At 42.8% G+C, this 19,964-nt stretch overlaps 1 protein-coding gene across 1 annotated transcript in view; it reads right to left on the reverse strand.

The window, feature by feature from the left end:
* Positions 1-246: 246 nt before the first annotated feature.
* The window catches only part of mmd2a (monocyte to macrophage differentiation-associated 2a), a 109,180-nt gene continuing 89,462 nt past the window's right edge, over positions 247-19,964 (reverse strand). Inside the window, exons 6-7 of the mRNA XM_060840337.1 lie at positions 12,672-12,741; positions 247-450 (exon numbers count right to left, since the gene is read on the reverse strand). Coding sequence (XP_060696320.1) covers positions 247-450; positions 12,672-12,741 — 274 coding nt within the window. The remainder of the gene's footprint in view (positions 451-12,671; positions 12,742-19,964) is intronic.

The following is a 19,964-nucleotide window of genomic DNA, read 5'->3' on the forward strand; positions in this document are numbered from 1 at the left end:
GTGTATGCTTGTGTCTGAATGCATGTGTATGTGCGCACATGTGCATCTCTCTGTTTAATACTGGCCTTTGAATTGATGATTCAGTGCTAAAAGACTTACAGCAGATCCCGGAGTATCTGGTTTTGATTTTTACACCTTTATCTCATGATGTTGAGATCCCTGTAATATTCTTGAGCCATTTTGTCTGCTGCATTCTTTTCCTTATTGATCACTTTGTGCACTATTTCCTCAGAGATTGAAATCGGATCACTTGGAAGTCCTCATTTCCAACATGGCCGGACGGTACAGATACCTCCAGATGGCATAGTAGTGGACGCCTGCTCCGATCGCCACAAAGAGGTGCCAGATGGCATGTGCAAATGGAATCCGACCATCGCTCTTGAAGAACAACATTCCAAGGCAATAGAAGAAACCACCCACCAGCAATTCAAACAGTCCAGCGGTGTTTGGCTGAGTCAAGAGAGTAAGAAAAACACATTCAATTCAATAAAGTAGTTGGCTATTTAACATTTCACCAATGCTGCAATTGGACTGTCTGCATCCCATAACATCCTGAACAACTTAAAGACAATTTCATGTTAACAGGCATTTTTCCTCTTAGCGGTAACACGAGGAACCATGGCAATCAATTGGCACACAGCAAGGTCTCACAAAAAGCAGTGTGCTGCTGACCAGATCATCTCAGAATTGCAGAAGCATTGCAGCATAGTATGAGGCCACTCAGCCAATTGTGCCTGCCTCCAACTCGTTAAAGGAGCATCATTCCCCTCATGCCAATCTCCTGCTTTTTCTCCACACCCTTGCACATTATTTCTTTTGTCCAAATAATCATCCAATGTTTTTCCAAATGCCTTATTTGAACCAGTCTCCGGCGCACTTCTGGGCAGTGATCTCCAGACGCTAATTACTTATAGAGTCATAGAGATGTACAGAATGCAAACAAAGCCTTCGGTTCAACCTGTCCATGCTGACCGGATTCCCAACCCAATCTAGTCCCACCTGCCCGCACCCGGCCCATATCCCTCCAAACCCTTCCTATTCATATACCCATCCAAATGCCTCTTAAATGTTGCAATTGTACCAGCCTCCACCACTTCCTCTGGCAGCTCATTCCATACACATACCACCCTCTGCTTGAAAACATTGCCCCTTAGATCTCTTTTATATCTTTCCCCTCTCACCCTAAAGCTATGCCCTCTAGTTCTAGACTCCCCCACCCCAGGGAAAAGACTTTGTCTATTTATCCAATCCATACCCCTCATGGTTTTGTAAACCTTTATAAGGTCACCCCTCAGCCTCCGACACTCCAGGGAAAACAGCCCCAGCCTGTTCAGCCTCTCTCTATAGCTCAAACCCTCCAACCCTAGTAACATCCTTGTAAATCTTTTCTGAACCCTTTCAAGTTTCACAACATCTTTCTAATAGGAAGGAGACCAGAATTCGTGCAATATTCCAACAGTGGCCTAACCAATGTCCTGTATAGTCGCAACGTGACCTCCCAGTTGCTGTACTCAATACTCTGACCAATAAAAGAAAGTATACCAAACGCCTTCTTCACTATCCTATCTACCTGCGACTCCACTTTCAAGGAGCTATGAGCCTCTACTCCAAAGTCTGTTTGTTCAGCAACACTCCCTAGGACCTTACCATTAAATGTATAAGTCCTGCTAAGATTTGCTTTCCCAAAATGCAGCACCTCACATTTATCTGAATTAAACTCCATCTGCCATTTCTCAGCCCATTGACCCATCTGATCAAGATCCCATTATAATCTGAGGTAATTTTCTTTGCTGTCCACTACATCTCCAATTTTGGAGTCATTTGCAAACTTACTAACTATACCTTTTATGCTCACATCCAAATCATTTATATAAATGATGAAAAGTAGTGGACTCAGCACCGATCCTTGTGGCACTCCACTGGTCACAGGCCTCCAGTCTGAAAAACAACCCTCCACCACCCTCTGTCTTCTACCTTTCAGCCAGTTCCATATCAAAATGGCTAGTTCTTCCTGTATTCCCTGAGATCTAACCTTGCTAACCAGTCTCCCTTGGGGAACCTTGTCGAACGCCTTACTGAAGTCCATATAGATCACATCTACTGCTTTGCCCTCATCAATCCTCTTTGTTACTTCTTCAAAAAACTCAATCAGGTTTGTGAGACATGATTTCCCACTCACAAAGCCATGTTGACTATCCCTAATCAGTCCTTGCCTTTCCAAATACATGTACATCCTGTCCCTCAGGATTCCCTCGAACAAATTGCCCACCACTGAGGTCAGGCTCACTGGTCTATAGTTCCCCGGCTTGTTCTTAGCACCTTTCTTACACAGTGGCACCACGTTAGTCAACCTCCAGTCTTCTAACACTTCACTTGTGATGATACAAATATCTCAGCAAGGGGCCCATTAATCACTTCTCTAGCTTCCCACAGAGCTCTAAGGTACACCTGATCCTGGGGATTTATCCACCTTTACACATTTCAAGACATCCAGCACTTCCTCCTCTGTAATATGGACATTTTTCAAGATGTCACCATCTATTTCCCTACATTCTACATCTTCCATGTCCTTCTCCACAGTAAATACTGGTGCAAAATACTTGTTTAGTATCTCCCTTATTTGACAGGCCCTATTCTCTCCCTAGTTACCTTCTTGTCATGTATTTGTAAAAACTCTTTGCATTCTCCTTAACTCTGTTTGCCAAAGCTATCTCATGTTCCCTTTTTGCCCTCCTGATTTCCCTCTTCAGTATACTTCTACTGCCTTTATACTCTTCTAAGGATTCACTCGATCTATCCTGTCTTTACCTGACATATGCTTCCTTCTTTTTCCTAAGCAAACCCTCAATTTCTTTAGTCATCCAATATTCCCTATACCTACCAGCCTTCCCTTTTACCCTAATAGGAATATACTTTCTCTGGACTCTCGTTATCTCATCTCTGAAGGCTTCCCATTTTCCAGCCGCCCCTTTATGTGCAGACATTAGCCCTCAATCAGCTTTTGAAAGTTTAGATTACTGACAGTGTGGAAACAGGCCCTTCGGCCCAACAAGTCCACACTGACCCGCCGAAGCACAACCCACCCAGACCCATTCCCCTACATTTACCCCATACCTAACACTACGGGCAATTTAGCATGGCCAATTCACCTAACCCACACATTTTTGGACTGTGGGAGGAAACCGGACATGGGGACATGGGGAGAATGTGCAAACTCCATACAGTCAGTCACCTGAGGCAGGAATTGAACCCGGGTCTCTGGCGCTGTGAGGCAGCAGTGCTAACCACTGTGCCACCGTGCTGCCCCTAATAGTTCTTGCCAAATACCATCAAAATTAGCCCTTCTCCAAAACAGAACTTCAACATTTAGATCTGGTTTATCCTTTTCCATGACTATTTTAAAACTAATAGAATTATGATCGCTGGCCCCAAAGTGCATCCCCCACTGTCACCTCAGTCACCTGCCCTGCCTTATTTTCCAATAGTAGGTCAAGTTTTGCACCTTCTCTAGTAGGTACATCCACCTACTGAATCAGAAACTTTTTTTGTACACACTTAACAAATTCCTCTCCATCTAAACCTTTAACACTATAGCAGGCCTAGTCTATATTTGGAAAGTTAAAACCTTCTACTGTAACCACCCTACTATTCTTACAGATAACTGAGATCTTCTTACAAATTTGTTTCTCTATTTCCCTCTGACTATTAGGGGGTCTATAATACAATCCCAATAAGGTGATCATCCCTTTCTTATTTCTCAGTTCCACCAAATAACTTCCTTGGATGTATTTCTGGGAATATCCTCCCTCAGCACAGTTGTAATGCTATCCCATATCAAAAATGCCACGCCCCCTCCTCTCTTGCCTCCCTTTCTATCCTTCCTGTAGCATTTGTATCCTGGAACATTAAGCTGCCAGTCCTGTCCATCCATGAGCCATTTTTCTATAATTGCCATGATATCCCAGTCCCATGTTCCTAACCATGCCCTGAGTTCATCTGCCTTCCTGTTAGGCCCCTTGCATTGAAATAAATGCAGTTGAATTTATCAGTCCTATCTTGTTCTCTGCTTTGTCCCTGCCTGCCCTGACTGTTTGACTCGCTTCTGTTCTCAACTGTACCAGTCTCAGATTGATCTCTTTCCTATCTCCCTGAGTCCTACCACCCCCTCACTTTACTAGTTGAAATCCTCCTGAACAGCTCTAGCAAATCCCCCTGCCAGTATATTAGTCCCCTTCCAATTTAGGTGCAATCTGTCCTTCTTGTACAGGTCACTTCTACCCCAAAAAAGATTCCACTGATCCAAAAAATGTGAATTCTTCTCCCATACACCAGCTCCTCAGCCATGCATTCATCTGCTCCATCCTTCTATTCCTGCCCTCACTAGTTCATAGCACTGGGATAATCCAGATATTACTATTCTCGAGGACCTCCTTTCTAAATTCTTACCTAACTTTCTGTAATCTTTGCTGAGTGAAAAGGTTTATCCTCATTTTGTCCTCGTTTGTTTTGCAGAACACTTTAAATCCTTTTGTGCCTTTTACAATCAGGAACATTTTCTTTCTATCTATTCTATCCAGCCTCTTCATGGTTTTAAAAGCCTTCATCAATCTCCTCTTAAACTTTCTTCTCTCCAAGCTCAACAGTCTCAACGTCTTCAACCGATTTTTATAACCGAGAACCATTCTTGCAAACTGCTTCTGCACTCTCTCCAATTCATTCACATCCTTCCCACAGAAGACTCCAGATCTAACAAGCTGAGATCTAACAAGCGTTTTGCATTTCAATTTAGGTAAGGGTGCTGTATTCTGAGCCATGGCTGACGTGAAAAGAAAATCTCAGGAAAGTTGTTTCTCAATTGCTTGAATTTGTGACTTCTTCAGCAGCTGAGCACAACGGTGAATGTCTCTCTCTTTTAGCTGGTGGACAGACTTGGCTCAGCAGGGAGCACTCTCACCCCACAATCAGATGATTGCAGGACCTAGTGACCCAAATATTTGGACACAATTGAGATGAGGGGTCTGAAATCAGTGGGTCCAGATGCACAAGTGACTGCAGCTCCCACTCTAGATTGCATCTACATGACGAAAGCCTAAAATAAAATGCAGCAAGAAAAGTATGAGCCGTATAATTATTCTGAGGAGAAAGGTTTAATAATTGGGCTGCACCTTTTAGTTTCAGATGATCATTTTGACAAAAAAAAACATTGTGCTCTAAATGAACCAGTTTGAGTGGTTTAGCTATGTTATAGTCATGATAGTGGAGTCACGGAGTTATAGTTTTGGTTCATTGCACAGGTTTTTACATTTAAAACTATTGTTGTTTTTACTGTTGTTCTGAATGTGCTTATACAAGGTATATTTTTAATCACTGATGTCCTTTAAGGAAGAAAATCTGCTGTCCTTACCTGGTCTGGCCTACATGTGACCCACAGCAATGTGGTTGACTTTTAACTGCCTTCTGAGCAATTCAGGACAGGCAATAATTGCTGGCGTAGCCAGCAACACCCACATCCCGTGAATTAATAGAAATAACTGAAATTACAAGAATCAACAGCCAAAACAATTGTCTTAATTCTCTACATCTTACAGTTTGTTTTAAAGATGATTTTATTGATAAAGTTATAATAAAAATGGTTTTAACAAGTGATAATTTAATGTTAGATTGATTTTTATTTATTTTTTATGCCGAACGGTAAATTTAATAAGTGTATTTTTTAAATATACAATGACTATGTATTTTACCAAAGACACTTAGTAATTTGCCAATATAACTGATTACGAAATACTGAATTTTTGTATTGCAACTCTTAATAGACTTTATATTAAACTTTTTTTTAAAAGGCTCTTCATAATCAAAGGATTGCCAATCCCTGGTCTAGACTGACATTCTGGGTGAGGGAGTTCCATGATCTTGGAGATCCCATCTTTTGGAAGAGATATTAAACCTCAGCCCTATCTCCCTCTCTGAATGACACAGAAGATTCCATACCATTCTTTGAAGAAATAATTTCTTGCTGGTATTCTGGTCAATATTTCTTCTCCAATCAATAAAACAAATGATCTGGTCATTATCACAACGCTACTTGTGGGGGCTTGCTCTACGCAACCTAACAACCTATTCATCTACATTACAAAAGTGACTATATTTCAAAAGCACTTCACTGGCTGTTTGAAAGGCGCTATATAGACGCAAGTCTTACTCTAAAATTCACGGTGCTTGTTCTCCAGTCAAGCCATTTCATAGAAGTAGATTTTCTTTTGCTCATTGAACCCCAAGTACTCATACTGTGTGTCAAAGTTAAACTGTGCTTTCTGCTGTACTTTTCTGGCCGTACTTATAAGGCACAAAATAAACAGTGGTGAGGGTTCATGGCTGTGGCCGTATCTTCACTCCAGAGACACTCACAATTTTCTGAAGAGCATGTTCTAATGTCATCCTAGATCCCTTAACTGGTCATTCACTGCATTGCTGGTTCAGGAAGTTCACTTTGTGCAGAAATGTCTGCCACATTTTCCCATATTATTGCATACACAAAAAAAATCATTCATTGACTGTGAAAGTCTTGAGGATGCCCTGAACTCCTGAAAAATGCAACAAAAATCCACATGCATCCTGACTCTATTGGCAGAGCACTTCAGTGATATCATTGTGAGATACAGAAACTTGTACTTATAACTTGTATTTACACAAACCAGCTCTCAGACCCATACGTACATACACATGCACATACACTCACACAGACATGTATGTATGCATTTCTGGAATTCAATTATAGAAGGGACAATAGTGAAGAGGGTGCTGAGGAGATTTACCAGGATGTTGCCTGGGCTGGAAAGTTCCAGTTATAGAGAAATTGGACAATGAGGATTAGATTAGATTAGATTCCCTACAGTGTGAAACAGACCCTTGGCCCAACATGCCCACACCGACCCTCCGAAGAGTAACCCACCCAGACCCATTTCCCTGTGACTAAGGCACCTAACACTCTGGGCAATTTAGCATGGCCAATTCACCTGACCTGAACATCTTTGGACTGTGGGAAGAAACCCACGCAGACACGGGGAGAATGTGCAAACTCCACACAGACAGTCACCCAAGGCTGGAATTGAACAGCACGGTGGCATAGTGGTTAGCACTGCTGCCTCACAGCACCAGAGACCCGGGTTCAATTCCCGACTCAGGCGACTGACTGTGTGGAGTTTGCACATTCACCCCGTGTCTGCGTGGGTTTCCTCCGGGTGCTCCGGTTTCCTCCCACAGTCCAAAAATGTGCAGGTCAGGTGAATTGACCATGCTAAATTGCCCGTAGTGTTAGGTAAAGGGGTAAATGTATGGGTGGGTTGCGGGTTGGTGTGGACTTGTTGGGCCGAAGGGCCTGTTTCCACACTGTAAGTAATCTAATCTAATCTGAACCTGGGACCCTGGCGCTGTGAGGCAGCAGTGCTAACCACCGTGCCGCCCTGTGTTTTTCTTAGAGAGGCGGAGATTGAGGGGGACATGATTGAGATAAAATTATGATGGGCACTGATAGGGAAGACAGAAACAAACATTTCCCCTTGATGGAGGGAGCAATGCCAAGAGGAATCAATTTAAGGTAAGGGACAAGGTTTAGAGGAAATGTGAGGAAAAACCTTTTCACCCAGAGCCTGGTGGGATCTGGAGCTCATTACCTGTACGTGTGGTGGAGACAGAAACTCTCATAACATTTAAGATGAACATTTGCAACATCAAGGCATACAAAGCTATGGGCCAAGTGTTGGGAAATATGATTAGAATATTTAAGTGGTTGTTTTTGACCGGTGCAGATGTCTTAAGCCACAGGGCCATCTGTCAGTGAGAGATTTAGTTGCTCCTTTCAGCAAAGATACATCAAGTGCCAATCAGGCATTGGTCAAGTTACCAGTGGGTCTTCATCTCCAGTCAGGCTAACCAATGGGAGCCACCAGCCAATGAGAGTCTAGCAGGGCCATGGAGGAGGCTGTTGCTGCTACTAGAAGACCTGGGTACATTCAGAACTGAATTCGGGTAGAGGTGGGAGAGTGGCAGGGTTTGGGTATGCCATTATCGCACTTAATTAGGTGTCCCTTCCCTGCTCCCAGCTTATCACTTCCAGGAGCAGAATATCATGCCCACAGACAGACAACCAGACACACACATACACACACACACACATACACAGACACAAACACTCACATGTACATGCAAACACACACTCAGACACACACATAGATGCACACAGGCACACATAGATACAGACATTCAGATACACACACATACACATATAGACACATACACCTGAATGTAGGTTTGCTCACTGAGCTGGAAGGTTCATTTCTAGATGTTTCATCACCCTACTAGGTTACATCTTCAGTAGGCCTCCAGGCGAAGCATTGTTGATAATTCCTGCTTTCTATTTATATATTTGGGTTTATTTGGGTTGGTGATGTCATTTCCTGTGGCGGTCATTTCCTGTTCTTTTTCTGAGAGAGGGGTAGATTGGGTCTAACTCGATGTGTTTGTTGATAGAGTTCTGGTTAGAATGCCATGTTTCTAGGAATTCTCATGCACGTCTCTGTTTGGCTTGTCCTAGGATGGATGTGTTGTCCCAGTCGAAGTGGTGTCCTTCTTTATCTGTATGATACTAGTGAAAGAGGGCCATGTCGTTTTGTGGCTAGTTGATGTTCATGTATTCTGGTGGCTAGTTTTCTGCCTGTTTGTCAAATGTAGTATTTGTTACAGTCCTTGCACAGTATTTTGTAGATAACATTGGTTATTTGTTGTCAGTATAGGGTCTTTCAAGTTCATTAGCTGTTGGTTTAGTGTGTTGGTGGGTTTGTGGGCCAGTATGATGCCAAGGGGCCTGAGTAGTCTGGCAGTCATTTCCAAGGTGTCTTTGATGTAGGGGAGAGTGGCTAGGGTTTCTGGACGTGTTTTGTCTGCTTGTTTGGGTTTGTTGCTGAGAAATCTACGGACTGGGTGTTCATTGGGTACCCATTCTTTTTGAATACGCTGTATAGGTAATTTTTCTCTGCTCTGCGTAATTCCTCTGTGCTGCAGTGTGTGGTGGCTCATTGGAATGATGTTCTGATGCAGCTTTGTTTGTGGATGTTGGGGTGTTCAATATTTGGTCTGTATGTGTTGTTTTTCTGTAGACGCTGGTTTGAAGTTCCCCATTGGCTGTTCACTCCACTGTGACATCCAGGAATGGCAGTTTGTTTGTTGTTTTCCTCCTCTTTAGTGAATTTTATGTGAGTAAGGGTATTATTGATGCTCTTGAAGGTGTCATCCACGTAGCAACCCAAAGTTTAGATTGAATGGTTGGCAGAGATGTTTGTTTGAATCTCTGCATTATTGCCTCTGCTAAGAACCATGATATCAGAGATCACATGGGTGTTCCATTGGTTTGTCTGTAGGTTTTGTTCTGAAGGGTAAGGCAGAGGTCCACTAGCTTGACAGTACTGTCCTTGCTGATGAAGTTAGTGGTGGCTGGTGTATGTGTCTTTGGGTCTTCTAATAGTGAAGTCAGTGTTTCCTTGGCCAGGTTAATGTTGATTGATGTAAAAAGGGCTGTTACATCAAAAGAGACCATTATTTCATCCTCTTCTACCTTTGTGTCTTTGGTCTTCAGGAATTCTTGGGTGGAGTGGATGGGGTGGTGTGAGTCTTCTACTAAGTGCTTTAGTCTTTGGTGTAGCTCCTTGGTGTTCCAGGTAGTGAGACTATGGGTCTGAGGGGGGGCTACTGGTTTGTGAATTTTGGGTAATTCATATAAGCATGGTGTGTTGGATCCGTCTGGTTTCAGTTTTTGGAAGTCGGTCTTATCTATTTCTCCAGATTTCTGAAGTTTTTTGAGTAGGGTATGATTCCGTTGTCTAGTTGTAGGGTTGGGTCTGTCGCCACTTGTTGGTAAGTGTTGGTATCTGTAAGTAAAGTGTTCACTTTTTCAATGTAGTCTCTTCGATTTAGAATGACTGTCAGGTGTACTTTGTCTGCAAATAGGATAACAATGTTGTTATCTGTTTTTAGTCTTTCTGGTGCTTTTCTTTCTTGTGTATTGAGTGTGTTTCCTTCCTTTTTTCTGCTTAATGTTGGTGCAACCACATGTCTGATAGTTTGCTGGGGTTCTTCTGTGAGGTGGTTGTATTTTAATGTTGTTTCTAATGCTGCTAAGAAAGCTTTCTTGTCCGCATCTTGGCAGTTGTAATTTAATCCTCTTACGTTTACTAAGACGGCTTTTTCAGTGTCTGTTAATGGTCGGTCACATAAGTTTTTTATCTATGCTTCTGTGTTGTCGGTGTTGTTACTCTGTGTAAGTTTGTCTAGTTTCTTTCTGCAGGTCTAGCGTTTTTCATTTTCTGTGTTTGTCGTTGTCTAATATCTATGGCTTGTTGTACTGTGTCTGGTCATTGCAGGTCATAGGTCTCCTCCATCGCCAAACCCTTACCATCCAATGCCTGAAGGAAGAACTCCTCATCTTCCACCTTGGGACCCTGCAATCACGCAGGATCCATGTAGATTTCATCAGTTTCCTCATTTCCCTTCCCCCACCTTGTCCCAGTCCCAACCTTCCAACTCAGCACTGCCCCCTTGACTGGTCCGACTTGTCCATCTTCCTTCCTTCCCACCCATTGGCTCTACCTCCTCTCCACCCTATCATTTCCACCCGCACCTTGATTAGATTAGATTAGATTACTTACAGTGTGGAAACAGGCCCTTCGGCCCAATAAGTCCACACCGACCCGCCAAAGCGCAACCCACCCATACCCCTACATTTACCCCTTACCTAACACTACGGGCAATTTAGCTTGGCCAATTCACTTGGCCTGCACATCTTTGGACTGTGGGAGGAAACCGGAGCACCCGGAGGAAACCCACGCAGACACGGGGAGAAGGTGCAAACTCCACACAGTCAGTCGCCTGAGTCGGGAATTGAACCCGGGTCTCTGGTGCTGTGAGGCAGCAGTGCTAACCACTGTGCCACCGTGCCACCTTCATCTACCTATCACATTCCCAGCTACTTTCCCCCCAGTGCCATACTCCTCACATTTATCTCTCAGCTCACCCCCATCCCCACAAGCCTCATTCCTGGTGGTGAGCTTATGCTCAGAACATTGATTCTTCTGCTCCTCAGAGGCAGCCTGACAAGCTGTGCTTTTTCAGCACCACACTCTCAACTCTGCATTTGTAACTACGTATATATTGAAAGATATTTTTATGAGTAAAGTATATTTTTGGAATTAAAAAAAGGATGATCCATTTTGGCCTTTCCCGAGGTCTCCAGCATCAAATATACCAGTCTTGAGCCAATCTGATACATTACACGATATCAGAAAAACATCTAAGGACTCTGGATACCCGAAACACTATGTCCCTTGATAACTTTACAGTTGTGCTCTAGTGGTAGCCTAGATGAGCTGTTCTAATACCAATAGAACACTGACATTGCCCAGGTATGTCCTGTTCACACAAAGCAAGACAGATCCAAAGCAACTAATCAGTGCCTACTCCCTCATCAGCTTACACTCGATCAGTAATGACGTGACGGAAGGAGTCATCGATATTTCTACTCAGTGGCATTTGCTCAGCAACAACTTGCTCATTTTTAGGTGTGGTACTTCAGGCTAAAGGGATTAGAAGGTATGAGGAGAAAGTAGAAACATGATGCTGAGTTGGGTGATCGACCATAATCATACTGAATGGCCTTCTCCTGCTCCTATGTTCTGTACATCTGTTATGTATAAGTGGTGAGTAATGACACAAATGACAGGCAATCCTTATCCCTAATGGAGAGAATCATACCATCTCCCCCTCATACTTAATGGCATTACCACTGCTGAATCCTTTACTTTCACCATGCTGGGGGCTTACCAGCAACCAGAAACTAAACTGGACTCCCCAATTCCTAAGTACTGTGGTTGCAACAGCAGATAAGAGACTAGAAATTCTGTGATGAGTAATTCACCTCTTAACTCCATAAAGCCTATCCACTCACTGTCGACAAGGTACACATGAGAAGTGTGATGGAATATCTCACTTTCCTGGATGAGTGCAACTTTGACAACATTCATTACGTTCATCACCGCCCAGGACAAACAGCCCATTTGACTGGCATCACACCCACCACCTTCAACATTGACTCCCTCCAACACTATTGCACAGTGGCAGCAGTGTGTACCATCCACAAGATGCACTGTTGTAACTCAACAAAGATCTTTTGATTGCACCTTCTAAATCCACAGAATACCTGCAAGCTCCCTGCCCGGCCACACACACCATGTTAGCTTGGAAATACATTGCCTTTCCTTCATGGGTCAATATCCTGGAACTAAGCTCCCTAACAGCATTGTGGGTGTACCTTCAGTAAACACATTGCAATGTTTCAAGAAAATAGCTCACCACCATCTTCTCGAGAAGTGGGTAATAAATAATACGCTAGCCAATGATACCCATATCCCAAGAATGAATAACAAATGGCATGTGTGTACACATACATACACACACACACACACACACACCTACCTACACACACACACACGCAAAAGTATAAACATACACACTCCTATACACATAGAAGCATAGGCACACACACACACACACACACGCATAGAAACATAGACACACAGATACTATGCATATGTATTAGAACTGAATTGGAAGAAAAACATCCATACCATTGATAGAATGACGAGTGCAGGAAAGATGCCCATGATCATGTAGCAGATCAGCTCCACAATTTTATACCTACAACAGGAAACATCAGAAGGGCATCAGGCATGAGAGAGAAAGAGAAAAGAGTATAATCCATCATGGATGAAATTAAATACAAATTAAATCTTCCACACAAGGACAAGCTTTTAATTATTTATCAGTTGAGGGTTCATGTATTCAGATGCAGAATATTAATTGTTCTACCATAAAACAGGAGTTATAAGGGCCTGTGTGACACAGTGGAAGTGTCCCTATCCCTGGACCAAGAGGCTGGGTTCAGGTCCCCCCTGCTCTGAAGGTGTGTACTAACAGCACTGAACAGGGTGATTAGAGAAATATCTGATAGTGGCCTGGTGAGGTTGTGGTAAGTTGAAAGGGCATGATGTTAAGCTAATACTTGTCAAACATGGCAGTCAACTGTTAAGGGCTATTACTTGCAGTTAGTTATATAAAAAATCAGACTCTAAACATTTTATGAATTAAGCAAGACTCATATGCCCATGTGTTTTGTGATGAGCCTCCCGAATGAAGGTGATCAAGGACTGGACTGCAATTATGATACACAGGACAGGTGGTCAGGTTGGGTTCAGACAGTGTTCCTCCCATCCATGGGTAGGCATGGTGGCTCGCTGCTGCCTCACAGTGCCAGGGACCCAGGTTCAATTCCAGCCACAGGCGACTATCTGTGTAGAGTTTGCACATTCTCCCCGTGTCTGTGGTGCTCCGGTTTCCTCCCACAGTCCAAAGATGTGCAGGTGAACTGGCCATGCTAAATTGTCCATAGTGTTAGGTGCATTAGTCAGAGGAAAATGGGTCTGGGCAGGTTACTCTTTAGAGGATCAGTGTGGACTTGTTGGGCCGAAGGGCCTGTTTCCATACTGTAGGGAATCTAAGCTAAGGTAAGGGCTTTTGCCCGAAACATCGATTTTGCTGCTGCTCGGATGTTGCCTGAACTGCTGTGCTCTTCCAGCACCACTAATCCGGAATCTAATCTAATCCCAGTCAATCCTATTCAGAGAGTGTTCCTCCTATTCCAGTCAATGATATTCAGAGAGTGTTCGTCCCATCATAGACAATCATACGAAGTTATGATAAAAAAATTCTATTTTACATAAAGAAAGAAAAAATATGAAGTTTGATTGGTCAGTTGAACTAGTTGGCCACTCAAGACTAGGCCCCATGCTAGTTTTACTGTTTTGCAGGTAAGTAGATCAATGAAATAATTGAAGTTCTGGGATGATTTAAGGCAATAAGACTATATCCCAGAACAGACTAAAGGCTGGAGGGAGGGGAGAATTGTGCAGAAATACCACTGTTAAGATTATTTTGTTTTTGCATTGTGAGGGTGATGGCCAAGTAGTGAGATCTAATGGACCAAGAGAATAAGGAGAAAGTGTGGAAAGCAATAAAACTCCATGCAAGTAGTGATAGAGGAAGCAGATATGGGACAATGATTGTGCAAAATAAAATGGCCTGAATTGTATGTCCAGAGTGGCTTCAGTTTTGGTGAAATTGGTTTTGTTGGAAGTAGGTTATATTCATCTAAAGGCAGATCCACCAGTATTTATCAGCTTCCTTTATGGTACCAACTTCAGGGATCTTTAGGATTCAGATGATACTTTCTCATGAGATCATGCTACAGAATTCAAGGTAAAACATCATTAGAGTAGAGTTTAAAATTGGACTATTTAAAGTTATTAAACAAGGTTGATCTTATATAATTTTAAATTAGCTATCCTATTCAGAAAGTGTTCCTCCCATCTCAGTCAATCCCATGCAGTGAGTGTTACTCCTGTCCCAGTCATTCCTATTCAGAGAGTCTTAGTCCCATCACAGCCATCATATGAGGTTATTACAGAAAAATGATATTATACATAGAGAGGAAACGTGAAGTTTGATTGATCAGTTGAACTAGTTGGCCACTCAAGACTAGACCCCACGCTAGTTTTGCTGTTTTAATCAGAAAAGATTAAACAGAACTCCGGAACCTCTTCTTAGTGCAAAATAAAACCCAGGGCGTCAAACCTCATGGCAACTCAAATTGTGAGGATAGATCAAACAGGTGGCAGCAATAGAGGCTCCAATTCATTCACAAATTTAGGAGGGACATAAAACAGAAGAAAAATTAGAAGACCAACCTGGGTGGTGGTGGCAGCACCAGTTGTGCATTAGTAAAATAATTGAAGTGTTAGCATGATTTAACGCAATAAAAACATTATTGAAATTACACTTGGAGAGATGTATTCTTATGTTTTCATCTTTACATTAACCAATGAATGTAAGAACTTAATAACTAAGAGCAGAAATAGGCAATTAGCCCCTTGAGCTGCTCCACCATTCAATGTGATCATGACTGATCTCATCTTTACATCAACCCATCTTTCCTGTCCATTCACCACAACCCTTCAAGCCAATGCTAATTACAAATCTATCTCCTCCTTAATTTACTCAGCAATTTCCCAGCATCCACCATGCTCTGGGATAGTCAATTCCAAAGATTCATGACCCTTTGAGAGAAGCAATTTCTCCTCATCTCTGTTTAAATCTGCTAACCCTTAATCCTAAAACTATCACCTCTCGTCCCAGATTGCCCCACATGAGGTAACTTCATTTCTGTGTCGACTTTGTCAATCCTCTTTAGCATCTTATTAGATCAATTAGATCCCCTCCCCTTCTTCTCAACTCCAGAGAACATGAAGCTGCGATACAAGATTGAGCATGATAATGTGATGATGATGTTTGGCATGTGGTAATCGTGGCATCAGAGTGACTCATAGACAAGGGAAAAACCACTAAGGTCACATGAAAGATATAAAAGAGACCTAAGGGGCAACTTTTTCTCGCAGAGTGTTGTGCGTGTGTGAAATGGGCTGCCAGAGGAAGTGGTAGAGGCTGGTCTAATTGCAACATTTAAAAGGAATCTGGATGGGTATATGAATAGGAAGGGTTTGGAGGGATATGGGCCAAGTGCTGGCCGGTGGGACTAGATTGGGTTGGAATATCTGGTCAGCATGGACGGGTTGGACCGAAGGGTCTGTTTCCGTGCTGTACATCTCTCTGACTCTATGACATACAACCAGATGGTACAGTAAAGACCCAAGATAGTAACCTCTTTTAAGAAACAAGAACAGAAATTGCTGGAAAAACCCAGCAGGTCTGGCAGCATCTGTGGAGAGAAAGCAGAGTTAACATTTCAGGTACGGTGACCCTTCTTCAGAAAAGATTAAACAGAACTTTGGAACCTCTTCTTAGTGCAAAATAAAACCCAGGGTGTCAAATGTCATGTCAGCTCAAATTGTGAGGATAGATCAAACAGGTGGCAGCAATAGAGGCTCCAATTCATTCACAAATTTAGAAGGGACATAAAACAGAAGAAAAATTAGTAGACTTACCTGGGTCAGAGCTGCAGCACCAGTTGTACAGCCACTACCTGATAGACTTTATTTAAATCAGAAGGGCAAAAGAGAGGCTGCTGTTTTGAGATTTGGAAGAAACAATTCTAAGGACACTAAACAGTGTTGGGTTTGCATGCCAAAGAGGAGAAATATCGGGTTAGTCCTTTCATTGGGCCTCTCACTGATGGCACTCTCATGAGACGGGGTTAGAAGACACCATTGCAGAATTTCCAGCCATCGTCAGTAAATTCTTCGGCCGGATGCAGAACCCTGCGGCGAAGTGACAGCTATTTAATCAGGCACCCGAGAGTCTTCAGATGAAGCAGACTTGTTGAGTAAGCATCACCGCAGGTGCTCTGAATGCCCAGCAGAGGGAGCAGGCTTGTTTCCAAATGCAGGAACTTTGGACACTTCAAGCTGGTTTGCAAATTTAAAATGCAGCAATAAGCAAAGAAGCAGGAGAAAATCCCTGCATAGCAGAGCATTTCTGACAACAGGTAGTTCCTGAAAGAAATAAATTCCACAAATTAAGGCAACACGGTGCTCAGTGGATAGCACTGCAGTCTCACAGCCCCAGGGACCTTGGTTTGATTCCAGTCTCAAATAATTGTGTGAAATTTGCACATTCTCTCCATGTCAATGTGGGTTTCTTCTAGGTGCTCTGGTTTACTCCCACAGTCCAGAGATGTGACATATTGAAAAATGTCCATATTACAAAGTAGGAGGTGCTCAATGTCTTCAAATGCAAGAAAGTGGATAGATCCCCAGGATTTGATCAGGTCTACCCTAAAAATCTGTGCGAAGCTAGGGAAGCGATTGCTAGGCCCCTTGCTAAGTTATTTGGATCATTAGTAATTACAGGTGAGGTGCAGAAGACTGGCAGTTGGCTAACATGGTGCCATTATTTAAGAAAGTTGGTAAGTAAAAGCCAGGGATCTGATGAGCCTGACATTGATGATGGGCAAATTGTTGGAGGGAATCCTGAGGGACGGGATGTACATGTATTTGGAAAGGCAAGGACTGATTAGGGATAGTCAACATGGCTTTGTGCTTGGGAAATCATGTCTCACAAACTTGATTGAATTTTTTGAAGATGTAACAAAGGGGATTGATAACGGCAGAATGGTGATCTATATGGACTTCAGTAAGGCATTCCAGAAGGTTCCTCATCGTGGACTGGTTAACAAGGTTAGATCTCATGGAATACAGGAAGAACTAGCCATTTGGATATAGAACTGGCTCAAGGGTAGAAGAAAGAGGGTGGTGGTGAAGGGTTGTTTTTCAGACTGGAAGCCTGTGACTAGGGGTGTACCACAAGGATTGGTGCTGGGTCCACTACATTTCATCATTTATATAAATGATTTGGATGTGAACATAGGAGGTATAGTTGGTAAGTTTGCAAGTGACTCCAAAATTGGAGGTGTAGTGCACAGCAAAGGTTACGTCAGAGTACAACGGGACCTTGATCAGATGGGCCAATGGACTGAAGAGTGGCAGATGGAACTTAATTTAGATAAATGTGAAGTGCTGCATTTTGGAAAGGCAAATCTTAGCAGGACTTATACGCTTAAAGGTAAGGTCCTGGGGAGTGTTGCTGAACAAAGAGACTTTGCAGTGCAGTTTCAGAATTCCTTGTAAGTGGAGTCACAGGTAGATAGGATAGTGAAGAAGGCATTTGGTGTGCTTTCCTTTATTGGTCAGAGTTTTGGGTATAGGTGTTGGGAGGTCATGTTGCAGCCGTACACGATATTGATTAGGCCACTTTTGGAATATTGTGTCCAATTCTGGTATTTCTCCTATAGGAAGAATGTTGAAAGGTTTCAGAAAAGGTTTACAAGAATGTTGGAGGGTTTGGAAGGTTTGTGCTACTGGCAGAGGCTGAATCAGCTGGGATTGTTTTCCCTGGAATGTTGGCCACTGAGGGGTTTATAAAATCATGGGGGACATAGATAGGGTGATCAGCCAAGGTCTTTTCCCCAGAATAGGGGCATCCAAAACTAGAGGGCAAAGATTTAAGGTGAGAAGGGAAAGATTTAAAAAGGACATAAGGAGCAACTGTTGTCCCTGGAGCGTTGGAGGCTGAGGGGTGACTTTATAGAGGTTTATAAAGTCATAAGGGGTATGGATAGGGTAAATAGTCAAGGCCTTTTCCCTGGGGTGGGGGTGGGGAGTCAAAACTAGAGGGCATAGGATTAGGGTGAGAGGGGAAAGATATAAAAGGGACCTAAGGAGCAACCTTTTCATGCAGAGGGTGGTACATGTATGAAATGAGCTGCCAGAGGAAGTGGTGGAGGTGGGTACAATTCCAAAGTTTAAAAAGCATCTGGATTGGTATATGAACAGGAAGGGTTTAGAGGGATATGGCAAATAGGACTATATTAATTTAGGCTATCTGGTCGGCATGGACGAGTTGGTTTGCAGGGTCTGCTTCAGTGCTGGACATGACTCTATGTGCAGGTTAGGTGGATTGGCCATGCTAAATTCCCCATGTGTCCAAGGATATGCAGGCTGGGTGGATTAGCCATGGAAAATGCAGGATGACAGGGATGGGATGGGTCTGGGTGGGGTGCTCTTCGGAGGCTCTGAGAGGACGCAATGTGGCTGAATGGACTGCTTCCTCAATGCAGCGATTCTATGATAAAGGAAAGACAGAAAATACACTTTCTTACGTGGCATTATGAAAAGCAATGAGATTTTGTTCAGTTTCAAAGGGTTCAAGGAACAGCAGCACGTGTTAGAATCCTAGCGGAGCATTTGCAATGCAGTCAAAGATATCCAGCACAAAGAATTAAATTGCTAGGTAAGGGAACACTGAGCTTCAGGTCAGGTAAGAACCACGCTTAGCCATAAGGGGAAAGACTTTAACAAGACTTTCTAAGTCTTAAAGATTCAAAGAAGGTCTTTATTGAACAGAATAGGGTACAACAAGACCCTCTGGAAAGAAATGATGAAGTTCTATGGCAAGATAATTGGACAAAAGTTGTTCAGATCTTCAAAGATCTAGGTAAGGTCTGGAAAATCATGTTGTTTCACGATGCAGATATCCACTGCTGGAGAATGTTAAAAAGCAGCTTGATGACAGATAGTTTCTAGTTAATCTGTCAGACATGTTGTGGTACACCGTCTGGAATAGGTGGGACTTGAACACAGGCTGCATGGCCTAGAGATAGGGACAGTACCACAACAGCTCTCAACTTGACAGTGTGCTCCACATTGCGAGCAGTGTCACCTATTGCAGAGCAAACAAGATGGTGTTCATGGATTGTAATAGTTCCCAAACCAAATCGCAAGCTGTGGTGATGTGTTGACCTCATACTGTAAAGCAGTCGGGTGAAAATACCACCCAAAGTCTTCAGAGGATGACAGTCTGGCAAACCTTGCCAATAGCATGCTTTTCACCAAGCTAAAAGCCAACAGCAGCATTCGGCAAATATTCTTAGACTACAAGTCAAGGCTTTTAAAAACACTTCTCATGCCTTTTAATCATTTTTTCTTATTCATCTTCCTTCTGAAATATCATTAGATCTCAGACATGTCAGCACACATTGTCACACATTTTAAAATGAAGAAAAAGGAGTCATGTGTCATTGGGATGATATACTTAGAACGACAAACCAAAAATATGAGCACAGATTTTGTGAGGGTCTGAGAGCATGACCAAATATGGATTTTCTATTGAACAAGAAATGTGCATTTGCAAGGACAAGAATCAGTCATTCTTGGGGCATACGATCCAACAGAGAGAGATAAAGATAGATCCTCAACAAACAAACGTCAGCACTGATTTTTCCACAATAAAAGAGTGTCAATGATGACCAGAGATTTTTGGGAATACTCAGCCGGGTAGGGAAATTCATTCCA

Source organism: Hemiscyllium ocellatum, chromosome 20 (assembly GCF_020745735.1).
Source record: "Hemiscyllium ocellatum isolate sHemOce1 chromosome 20, sHemOce1.pat.X.cur, whole genome shotgun sequence".
In the NCBI taxonomy this organism is placed as follows: domain Eukaryota; kingdom Metazoa; phylum Chordata; class Chondrichthyes; order Orectolobiformes; family Hemiscylliidae; genus Hemiscyllium; species Hemiscyllium ocellatum.